The 12,656-nt window shown below is 37.1% G+C and overlaps 3 protein-coding genes across 4 annotated transcripts in view; 1 reads left to right on the forward strand and 2 right to left on the reverse strand.

Annotated features, from left to right (window-relative positions):
• LOC135206185 (uncharacterized) overlaps positions 1 to 12,656 on the forward strand; it is a 289,887-nt gene that overhangs the window by 253,132 nt on the left and 24,099 nt on the right. The window lies entirely within an intron of this gene.
• LOC135206183 (homeobox protein OTX-like) overlaps positions 1 to 12,656 on the reverse strand; it is a 492,545-nt gene that overhangs the window by 175,550 nt on the left and 304,339 nt on the right. The gene's annotated exons all lie outside the window — the stretch shown is intronic.
• Positions 6,868 to 11,548, reverse strand: LOC135206182 (uncharacterized). Its single transcript, XM_064237492.1, has 2 exons — positions 7,285 to 11,548; positions 6,868 to 7,046 (listed from the first exon to the last, which is right to left on the reverse strand). The coding sequence occupies exons 1-2, from the start codon at positions 11,014 to 11,016 to the stop codon at positions 7,017 to 7,019; spliced, it is 3,762 nt and encodes a 1,253-aa protein (XP_064093562.1). The 5' UTR covers positions 11,017 to 11,548; the 3' UTR covers positions 6,868 to 7,016.

A 12,656-nucleotide genomic window follows, 5' to 3' on the forward strand; every position in this document is an offset into this window, starting at 1 on the left:
TTTTTTTCTGTCATTATCAAAATCCTTTAGACCTTTATCCCATTCATCAGACTGGGAGTTCAGCAAAAGCTCTGTTCATGAAAGGTTATCGTGTGTAAGATTAGCTTCTTCATTTCGGTAACAGTTTTTATGCACATATAGATAGGTAGATATACAGATAAGACAAAGAGAGAAAAGGCAGACTTTTATAGCCGCAACAAGTGTTCCATCTGTACAGGTGAAATGTTGGACATAACGTCATTTCGGTATTTTTTTTCTTTCTCCTTTTTTCTATCTCTTCCTTTCCTACCCGATGAACAGGTGAGTTGCCCTCTCTTCCTCTTAGATTGCCCTCTGAGAAACCGTCTTTTATAACGTAAGGTACAGCCGGACGTTGTTAATTTTTTTTACCTGTCGTCCAACAGCCCAATTTTGTGACTTCCGTCCCCGGTCCGGTGATTTAATAACTTTAGGGCAATTAGAGATAATGTCTGGCTTCTGCCGAGCGCGTGCGAGGATGCCACGATGTACGACGGTTTTGCTATCATTCCTCTGAGAAGTGGTTAATTCTGGGCCCTTGTGGCGAGAGATTCCAACATCCCAGTTACTTTAATAGTTTGATCGCGCGTGTTGAGCTCGAATCTCTTTCTCTCTCTCTTAATGAACTCACGTCTTTCGTATTGTTATAAATCTCGTTAAGGCTTGATTCTCGCCGGTACGACACTCCGGCGTGGCGGATGTACGACCATGACTTCTCCAGCGAGCAGTCTTTCCCTTTTGGGTTCGGCTTCCTCCAAATTTCATAATATTTACCGTCGCCGTTTCATTTCGCCATTCATTCCGCAGCCTTTGCATGATGCTGATATTATAAGCAAAGGGAACAACACAAGACTTCGACCTCCTCCAGTTTCGAACAAACTGGGACTAGAGGTGGTGGTCGTAGCGAGGACGAGGGTAGAGGAGGAAGAGGGGTGGAGGAGGATATCGGTAGTGAACAATTTTCCAGTGGGAAGACAGCGCACGTGGGGCACATTTAACTCGATTACTCGTTTCCCTTCGGACAACCGCAGAACCTGCTCCTTTTCCTCCCCCGAGAGAACCACTTTACAACTTCCAGGCTGATGATGAGATCCCAAGGTCGAACGGACGCAGACCATTTCTTTTACATTAAGCTAATCTTTCCCAAAGGTTTTTATTAACTGGGGTTGATTCCCACTACATGTTGATGAACTCCCACTTCTCTGAACCACAACAACACAACCGTAATAAAAGTGATAGACATTTATCAAATGAAAACTGACAAAAATTTCCAAGTTACATCAATCTAACTTAAGAACATCAATAACTATTGCAAATCTAACATACTATAGCAGCTACTCCAGCACCACTTACAGCTTCCTTTTCCTCTAATTAACAAGGTCCAATTCTTTTATATATATATATATATATATATATATATATATATATATATATATATATATATATATATATAAATATATATATAATACACAGACACACACACACACACACACACACACACATATATATATATATATATATATATATATATATATAATATATATATAGTATATATATATATATGATATATATATAATATATATATATTACCCTCCCATACCCACGTGTCTTTTTTTTTCATTCACTAATAAAAAGTCATAATATAACTTGAAATCGAATTCATCACACGTATAACTAGAGAAGAAAAATGATAACTGATAAAGTGCATCTGCCACCGGCCAGGACAGATGCACTTGTCAATTACAAATCCCTTTGGATGGAAGTTAGCCTTATGGAAAAGTTAATTCGATATTCAAAGCTGGCTTAATGTAGATACAATAGTCTTGTTTTTATAACACTGTATAAACATGTGGTAAAGTTGCTAGTTCCTCACAACCTCCCACCACACAAAAAAAAAAAAAAAAAAAAAAAAAAACTGCATAGGGGCTTCGTATTCAATCCTTTATTATAAGTTAAATATTGGGAGACCTCCACGTTACACTATAGAGCAGCACCTTTTTATTGGCGAGTCAAAAAAAAGCTCTTGATCAGCTGTCAAGAACAGTGTAAAGGTGCCTTTACCAAAAAGAAAAGTACCTTCTCCCTCAATTCTTAGTGTGGCTTTCCTTTGTGAATGTCGACGGTCTCATTCCTTGAAAGATCTGACCTTTGGAAGAATTCAGGTCAGGGGTTTTACATTGAAACGACGGTAAAGGCCACTTACTGTTTCGGCCTAAATGGAAACTCAGTTGTTAGTGCGCCTGCGAAGAGACAGAATGTACGTACGTCAGTCAAATCATAACTCATGCGCAAGTATACAACCGAGACTAAATATAAAAGACTCTAATAAATCACCTTGTTACTGAAAAATAGACGCTTTTCATATCCAGGAAGACACTGAAACCTAGTTATGACCAACATGAGTAAGATTATCTAGAAAACTAATCTACAATTTTCAAATAACAAATGGGTTCGCCAGAGCGAATAACTGAGGGACTACATATAGAAGTACTTTCAGTGAAATAATTGAACAATATAAGCCAAATTTCATTTCCTCTCTCTCTCTCTCTCTCTCTCTCTCTCTCTCTCTCTCTCTCTCTCTCTCTCTCATGTATGCAACTCACTCAACCCATAATTCTTTTAGACAATCTTTTTTATTTTAACCTTTATTTTAGCGGCTGGCATTTCCTATTCAGTGTGACGTAGCTTGCATGTTCTATAGTTCACGAAACAATTTCATTTAATCGCAATATTTTTCCATTACATTACTTCACTTGTGAGCCCCGAACCTTCTTTCATAATCCAACTCCCAAACGAATACTGGCAAAGCCTATTTTCGGAGCTGGAAGTTTCTTTAAGCAAATTCGTGCAATAAAATCTCATGAAAGGTAACCTCCAGTGTTGCAAAGATCAAGAGAAAGTTGCGGGGGACTACCTATTAAAGTTTTTACTTCAGGTGTTTTTTTTTTTTTTGCCTCCTCTCTCTCTCTCTCTCTCTCTCTCTCTCTCTCTCTCTCTCTCTCTCTCTTTCATATATATATATATATCTATATGTATATGTATTTATATAGATATAGATATAGATATAGATATATATATATATATATATATATATCTAGCTATATATATTATAGTATAGATATATATATATATATATATATATATATATATATATATATATATATATATATATATATATGATCCCTTTGCATAGTTTCTCGTTCTGAAGATACTTTCTTTATTGTTGCTTCTTTCCTTTGCTGAAATACTTGCTCATATCCACCCTTAAATCTTCTGTCTTTTTTAAAAACCAACTCTCTCTCTCTCTCTCTCTCTCTCTCTCTCTCTCTCTCTCTCTCTCTCTCTCTCTCTCATGTTCAAAGAAACTCTTGCAGGAAAGACGTCCTAATCAGTAGAGGAAGAAGGGTCAGGTTCGACCAACGGTATCACACAGTGATGACAGTTTACATCCCTTCATCTTGACTAAGATTAGGGGTATTTTATTTAAGCCAAAATGACGAGGCAGGGTACAAAACATTGTTGTGGGAACATGTGAGGAAAAAGACTGAATGGAGAGGAGAGAGAGAGAGAGAGAGTTGGTTGTTAAACAAGACAGAAGATTTAAGGGTGGATATGAGCAAGTATTTCAGGAAAGAAAAGAAGCAACAATAAAGGAAATATTTTCAGAATGAGAAACTATGCAAAGGGATCATACCATCAAAGATGTCAAGGTTACACAGGTCTCTGAGGTGCATACAATCCTGGTAGTTAGAAGAATGTTTAAAAGTACTACACAGATAGGCGCAGAACTGAAACATCTAAGAGTAGAAGGAATTAATATCAATTGACTTCTACACATACAACTTTCACTTCCATACGCATTACTAAGTTAAATGTTTCTGAAAGGAAAGAAACCAGATGATGGTATTACAAGTGAAATGCGGCACGGTGGTCATTGTCATTTTGTAAACCAAGTGGGTGAAGTAGTATTGTTGCAAGAGGAATAATCAAACCTTTTTGTTGGGGAAAGTTGTTGAAGATGACTGTAAGACACATACAGTCCTACTACCACTAGTGGCACCAGCTGAGAAGGGGTAGCAGCTAATAAAAGGGTACTGTATCATGAGATCGATGCTGGTACTGTATCGTGCAGATCGATGCTGCATCCTTAGAAATTATATGGCGTAGCAATGGGATCTCTCACGTTATATCTAATAACACTAAATGGATACAGATGAGGACTCCTATACTCTTTGTGTACGCTTTGCACATTGTAACTCTTACGAATGACCAATACCTTAAAAATCTAATATATAATTGTTTATCATACCCAGCAGCTATGCTCGGTCAGTGTATGTTTGCTGTAAAGCTGTCCCTGGTTCCACTACAGAGATGAAGTCATACGAGAGGAAACCACTCCCTAACAAATTTTGGAGGATGCCCGTAATTTAATGGAAATACAATTCTTCTCATTTCATTATCTAATACTGTCAAGAACTGAGCAAGCACCAAGTGCACTAGTAGAGGAACTGTTAACAGAGAATCAGACAACATATGAAAACTTTCAACCAACAACAAGTATCAAACCGCATGTCAGAGAAGTGATTCTTATGAAAAAAGAAAAACAAAATCAACGCAAACTACTGTTTTAGCCAAGGGAGCAAGTAGGGTTGATAAATGAGATTCATACCAAAATGCCTGGCAGAATCTTCAGCCGAATAACTCGATGTCATCCCTCGTAATTGGGAACAATCCTTACGAACACTGCTGTGTTTAAATTGACATGTTCGGTGTTGGTATGTAACAATGAGTCCCACCAACTTAGCTAGATCAGTCTTGAAAGGTATCTACCGTGCCACAGAAATCAAAGAGCCACCCTCCGACTCTTTACAGAGATGTTCTTAAACCAGGGACCTGAATCATATGAGGATTAAGCTTCGTCTTTTGCACTTCAATATCAACTGGCAACTGGCTGCACGCCCGTCGAATGGTGATACAAGTAAGACGTTTAAAGGATTCTTTCCTTTTGCTACTCCTCATAACGAATCAAGTACAAGTGTCTAAAGAAAGAGAAATTCTTTCAAACAATCAAAAATGATCTTGAGTAAAGACCCTTTCCCTTAGTAAGCTACATATAGATTATATACCCCGGTCCACTGAAAATGCTGACGCGGACTATGAAAATGTGTCTGTATTTACTTAAGACTTTCAAGTTCTTGGACTTATGCTAAGAATACCCGAAATAGAAACATACTCATAAAAACAGTAAGTAAAAAGTAAATCATAATGTAATAGCTGCAATTTTCGACCCTAAGTAGATTAGAATTATGCCTGTGGGGTGGTTTGGTATATATATATATATATATATATATATATATATATATATATATATATATATATATATATATATATATTGTTACGACCATTCGCCTCTTAATACTCTTTCCTGCATTTTCACTGATGCGAGTACGAAGCGGAGCTCCAAACGGCCATAGACAATAAATAATAAGACATTTAATGATGCCTTAACTTAACTTATTTTTATAATAGAGCTCTTATCCAAATTTAAATAGCATTAAATTTAAGTATGATATACGAGTAAATATATAATAACACGGGATAAGGTAAACACTACGAAATTTTGTTATTTTACTTAAAATTAATTAAAGGTCCAATATAAAGATAAGGATTACGATGATAACTATAATAATGAAACTAAAGCAATAACGATTGCAAATTAACGAAACTCCAGGAACATTCACATTGTATAGCATTACGACAAATGAGCAAAACAAGCAGGTAAGTAACAATTAAATAGATTATCAATACACTGTAGATAATACAGTAAATAACGTAAATATTAAACCCAATAAAATGCAGAAAATACACACATACCCAGCAAGTGTCAACAGAACCTTAAATGCAATATAGTAATACTTACAAATTAGCAAGTACAAATAATGTAACACTTTTAGATATAATCCAGGGTTATTAACACTATGACAAATCCAAGAAATCTCAATCCCTGGTGGTGCTCCAATGGCCGAAGTAAACAATCCAAGGACTGAGGAATACAAATACCCAAACAACACGCAAGGACAACACAGAGACATGGGAAAAATATGAACTACAAAACATTTACAATCCACACTACAAAAATACTTTATTTACATAAATTTAATACTCCAAACATAAATGCAATACTCTTAACATCCCCCTCCTTAAGTCGAAAACTCTATATTAAAGATTTTCGACCAACCTGTCGAGTTAGTTACTACAGCGTGATAAAATGTCTGCTCGAAGGTTATCCTGTCCACGGATGTGCTGGATCTTTAGATCAAACTGCTGCAAAGATAACCACCACTTCATGAGCCTTTTATTTTTGTTTCTCATCCGGCCTACAAACTTTAGTGGCTCATGATCTGTGAAGACTAATATGGGAGCAGGACTGCCAGAAAGATAAACTTCGAAGTGCTCCAATGCAGTCAAAAGAGCAAGTGCTTCCTTTTCGATTGTAGAGTAACCTCGCTGATGATTTTTGAGTTTCTTCGACATGTAAGCAACGGGATGCTGCATGTCATCTGGCCCTTTCTGCAGGAGTACAGCGCCTATTCCACGATCACTGGCGTCGACCTCGACAGCAAAGGGAGAGCCAAAGTCAGGAGCCTTCAGGACAGGGCTACTGGCTAGGAAATCTTTGGCTCGTCGAAAGGCTTCCTCACAAACTGGTGTCCAAACGAACTTAGTCTTGCTGCTGGTTAAGTCCGTTAATGGGGCTACTACTTCAGAGAAGTTCTTACAAAACTTCCTATAGTAGCCCACCATCCCAAGGAATTTTCTTACTTCACGTCTGGAACTTGGGCAGCTTAGCTTGGTGATGGCGTCTACTTTGGCTGCAACTGGGGATACCTCGCCGCTGCCAATCACATACCCAAGGTATTGTAGCTTCGCATGGCCGAAATCACTCTTGGTTAAGTTGATTGTCAAACAAGCCTGTCTTAACCTGCTAAATAAATCCTTCAGCATAGAAAGATGGTCCAGCCAAGTATCTGAAAATACAACAATGTCGTCAAGATACACTCTAACACCAGGCATATCGCGGATTACTTGATCCATTAATCTTTGAAAAACTGCAGGAGCATTCTTAAGTCCAAATGGAAGGACTGTATATTGATATAGGCCATCTGGAGTAGTAAATGCTGTCAGGGGTTTTGAGTTATCTGCTAATGGGACTTGATAATAACCTCGTAATAAATCAATCTTTGAAACATATACAGCATTGCTTACCAGATCTATGAGGTCATCCACCCTTGGTAATGGATAAGAATCCGATACAGTTACCTCATTTAGTCTTCTAAAGTCAGTGCAGAGTCTATAGGAGCCATCTGGTTTCTCGACTAAAACACATGGCGATGCCCAAGGACTAATACTTGGCTCCGCAAAACCATGTTGTAGCAAAAAGTCAGTTTCCTTCTTTAGTATGGCTCTCTTTTGAGGGGAAACTCTATATGGGGCACTCTTCTGAGGTTCTGTACCTGGCTTAAGTTCTAGCTGATAATCTACCATTGATGTCTGGACAGGCACATCTCCACAGATCTCTGGAAAAAGTTCCAATAACTTTTTCAAGTCACTAGCCTGTTGAGATGAGAGATGATTAAGTTTACAGTCAATGTTATTTAATGCAAGTGTATTATTTAGAGGTATGCTTTTACTTCGATCTGGAAAACCTGCTTCATTAAGCTTCACATTATCTTCCACAGATGACTTGCAAATCAAGCTGACATTGTCACATTGGGTCTCAAACTTTTTTAGTAGGTTTATATGTACCATCTTCTCGCTTTTCCTCTTTCCCGGAGTCGAGATGACATAATTATCCTTGTTTCTGCTTATCACTGTATAAGGACCTTCATATCTATTCTCAAAGGTTTTCCTTATGGGTACTAGCATTAAAACAGATTCACCTGGCCTAAAGCTTCGTGTCTCAGCCTTATTATCAAAATTTAATTTCATCTTATCTTGAGCTATGCTTAGATTGTCATGTGCAAATTTACGAGAGCTCTCTAGCTTACCTTGTAAGTTCTTAGCATAATCTCCTAATGTTACCTCTTTCGACTGATCCGTCCACATGTCATAGAGTATCTCCAAAGGACCTCTCACTTTCCTTCCATATAACAACTCGGCTGGGGAATATCCAAGACTTTCTTGTTGAGTGTTGCGGATGGCATACAACACGAATGGTAATCCTTCATCCCAGTCTGTCTGATGTTCCTGACAGTACTTCGTAAGGGCATCCTTCAGCGTCTGATGGAATCGTTCCAGGGCTCCTTGACTCTCTGGGTGGTATACTGAGGACAAAGTATGTTTAATGCTCATAGCTGCCATAACCTGTCTAAATAAATCAGAGGTAAAGTTACTTCCTCTATCAGTCTGGATAATCTTGGGGATACCATACTGAGTGAAAAATTTTATTAAAACTGGGATCAGTGTCTTAGAACTTATGTTCCTAAGTGGATAGGCATCAGGATAACGAATGGAACTGCACATCATTGTAATCATATATTGATTCTGCTTCTTACTTTTGGGTAAAGGACCCACACAGTCTAATATGACTTTATCAAAAGGCTCAGGTAAAACAGGGATAGGCTGTAAAGGGGCAGGTTTTATTATCTGATTCGGCTTACCAACCAGCTGACATACTGCACAAGACTTACAGTACTCTGTGACACTTTTCCTTATCCCAGGCCAGTAAAAGAGTTGAAGAACTGCACTCAAAGTCTTCCTTATTCCTAAGTGTGAAGAAGATACATTATGTGCCATTTGTAATACTTTTTGCCTTAGGCTCGCTGGAATGACAATCTGATTCCTGATTTCCCAAGTTGAACTTGCCGGAGTATGCAAAGATCTGAACTTTCTCATTAGTAGTCCATTCCTCAAGTAATAGCATACTGGCTCCATATTGATCTGGTCTTCTGCAACAACTTCACTGTAAATAGACTGCAAAGACAAATCTTCCTGTTGAGCTTTTATAATATCAGAACATTTCATATCAAAAAGATTATCAGAGCAATCAGAAACATTACTTAAATTAATTTCATTTTCAACTGACTTCAGAGTATTTACCAATACTACGTTACCAGTCTTCAAAGCAAACTTAGTTTCATCCTCGTCGCCATCTAGCACACTTTCTTTCTCTTTTACATTACCTTCAAAACTATCAGTTTGGAATAAACTATCAATATTGATATCTACGTCAACTGTGCCAACAGCATCTTTTTCTTCAGTACCTGAAGTAGTACTTACATTGACGTCCTTAGTCACATCTGTTCCACGCTCTCGTGGGACTTCTACCACAGCCAGACTTCTGCTACGCTGTACAACACAAGAAGGATACAATACTGGATCTTCTACAGGGCTTACCTCTAATGGAGTGTCAACAACTATGGGACTAGGTACAACCTTCCCTCCTGCCAAGTCGTTCCCCATTAGAAAATCAACGCCTTGAATAGGCAATTCATCCACCACCCCAACTGTGACATAACGAGTTAATAAACCACAATGCAGATATAACCTACACAAGGGAACTGTTACCAGTCCACCCAAACTTCTAACAACCAGTCTATCTGATGTAAAATTCTTTTCCAATCCAGGAACCTTTTCTTTTACAATTAGACTATTAGAAGAACAAGTGTCCCGTACTATCCTAACAGGCACACATTTACTTAGGTCATCTGACACTGACACAACCCCATCAAACTTGAAAGGAGCAAACTCATTATCTAACCTATCACAATGAGAAACAGGAATTTCCTGCCGGACCTTCCTAATTGCCATATTTGATCCCGAAGATTCTCTCTTCCCCTCCTTATAATTACTAGGACATCTTGCCTTCATGTGACCAAGCTGGTTACATTTGTAACACCTAACCTCAGACAGACTTCTACTGTATGAGCCAGAGGATTTCTTCTCCTCTGATACATTACCTGGAGATTTCTTGGATTGTCTTTGACTTTGTTGATGTGGTTTAATTAAACTGTAATTCTCAGCTAACACAGCTGCTCTTTGTAAAGTTGTAACCTCACGCTCAAATAGGTATCTCTGAACATCAATAGGAACACCTCTAATGAACTGTTCAAGTAAAATGAGCTCCCTATATTCATCTAAGGTAGTGACACTTGCTGCTGTATACCATTTATCATGTAATTTAACAAGATTATGTGAATATTCAATGTATGAATGTGAATCAAACTTCTTATATCTACGAAACTTGAGACGATAATATTCAGCCGTAAGCTCATAGGCTTTCAGGATACTATCCTTAATAAAGTCGTAATCATTACTCTCACTAGATGTTAACGACAAGAAAACTGTTCTAGCTTTACCCTTTAATGACGGCTGCAAAATTACGGGCCATAAACGCTTAGGCCACTTCAAATTAAGCGCAAGTCTTTCAAAAAGCATAAAGAACTCGTCTGGATCCGCTTCATCAAACAACTGAATCATTTTAGAAGCCTTAACAACATCAATTACCTGTTCACTTTCATCGCCTTGGCTCACGTTATCTTTTATCGTTCTCTTTTTCTCCAACAGCTCTAATTGATATCTGTGCTCTCTTTCCTCTCGCTCTATCCTATCCTTCCTCTCTAACTCTTCACGCTCTCTCCGCTCTTTCCTCTCCAACTCCTCACGCTCTCGCTTCTCTTTCCTCTCCAACTCCTCACGCTCTCTCCTCTCTTGTCTATCTCTCTCCTCTTTTTCACGAGCATACTGCAATTCTACCTGCTTGAGAGTTAACTGGGATCCCTCTTCATCTAATAAATCAAAAGCTTCCTCAGGCAAAGTCTCCGTCTCAACCAAAGCATTAACAACAAAATTCTTAATCTGAGATTTCCTCCACACCTTTTTAACAGAAAAGTCATACTTCACAGCAATAGCAATCCAGTCATCCTTTCTCATACGATGATTACGCAAATAATGCACACTTGGGTTACTAGAAAATTCACTAATGCTGAAAGGATCCATATTCAAAACTATACAATAGAGAAAATTTTAACTTCAAAACGTATATACGATAGAGAAGATTTTAACTTTAAAATGTAAACTAAGTAAAATGAGCGAAAGCATTCACTTTAACAAACAAAAATTACTCTTAATACGTAATCCGATTGTTCTTAACGTGCACAGCGCCGTATTTTTAACATTAACACTTCACTTCACGGCAAAATACTAATAAACATACGGAAAAATAAATTTATGACAACTTCCTAGAATAAATTCGCACAAATTTTAGTTATTCAGATAATTATACAAAAAATAAAATTATGCAAAACCCCGCAAAATAACTTTAGCTTATACCGGTCTCTTTGATTTACTCGGCAAAACAAATCCCGGACAGGCCCCCAAATTGTTACGACCATTCGCCTCTTAATACTCTTTCCTGCATTTTCACTGATGCAAGTACGAAGCGGAGCTCCAAACGGCCATAGACAATAAATAATAAGACATTTAATGATGCCTTAACTTAACTTATTTTTATAATAGAGCTCTTATCCAAATTTAAATAGCATTAAATTTTAAGTATGATATAGAGTAAATATATAATAACACGGGATAAGGTAAACACTACGAAATTTTGTTATTTTACTTAAAATTAATTAAAGGTCCAATATAAAGATAAGGATTACGATGATAACTATAATAATGAAACTAAAGCAATAACGATTGCAAATTAACGAAACTCCAGGAACATTCACATTGTATAGCATTACGACAAATGAGCAAAACAAGCAGGTAAGTAACAATTAAATAGATTATCAATACACTGTAGATAATACAGGAAATAACGTAAATATTAAACCCAATAAAATGCAGAAAATACACACATACCCAGCAAGTGTCAACAGAACCTTAAATGCAATATAGTAATACTTACAAATTAGCAATAAAAAACAAATAATGTAACACTTTTAGATATAATCCAGGGTTATTAACACTATGACAAATCCAAGAAATCTCAATCCCTGGTGGTGCTCCAATGGCCGAAGTAAACAATCCAAGGACTGAGGAATACAAATACCCAAACAACACGCAAGGACAACACAGAGACATGGGAAAAATATGAACTACAAAACATTTACAATCCACACTACAAAAATACTTTATTTACATAAATTTAATACTCCAAACATAAATGCAATACTCTTAACAATATATATATATATATATATATATATATATATATATATACATATATTCCTATATATTATATTATAATATATATATATAGATAGATATATAATATATATATATATTATAATATATATATATTAATTTACTTGGAGAAAACGGCCCCGGAGGTAATAAAAAATATATCATTACGGTACCTACACAGGAGGCTCACCCACAGCCTGTCAAAACCCTTGCACACACCCGCCGAATTATTTACTGTTTTTACCAATTCAAAGTCGCCCATTTTTCCCACATGACCGAATCATCTCGACACATCCTTCCTTTCACTTACTTTAACATTCTTACCGTCTCCTCTACGTTCCTCCCTTTCGCTTCCTCCTACATGAGATATATTAACTAACAGTACATCTCAAAAGCTTAAGAACTTTTTTCTCCATCTGCATTCAACACCCACACTTCACTTTCGTAATGAA

The sequence above is a fragment of the Macrobrachium nipponense genome, chromosome 29 (genome assembly GCF_015104395.2).
Source record: "Macrobrachium nipponense isolate FS-2020 chromosome 29, ASM1510439v2, whole genome shotgun sequence".
NCBI lineage: Eukaryota > Metazoa > Arthropoda > Malacostraca > Decapoda > Palaemonidae > Macrobrachium > Macrobrachium nipponense.

What these genes read in the sequence shown, in the direction of transcription:
- LOC135206182 (XM_064237492.1), bottom strand. Translation starts at nt 11,016, where the DNA reads ATGGATCCTTTCAGCATTAGTGAATTTTCTAGTAACCCAAGTGTGCAT. An exon ending in TGGATGACCTCATAGATCTG is followed by an intron (nt 7,047 to 7,284) that starts GTAAGCAATGCT and finishes TTGTATTTTCAG; the next exon opens with ATACTTGGCTGGACCATCTT.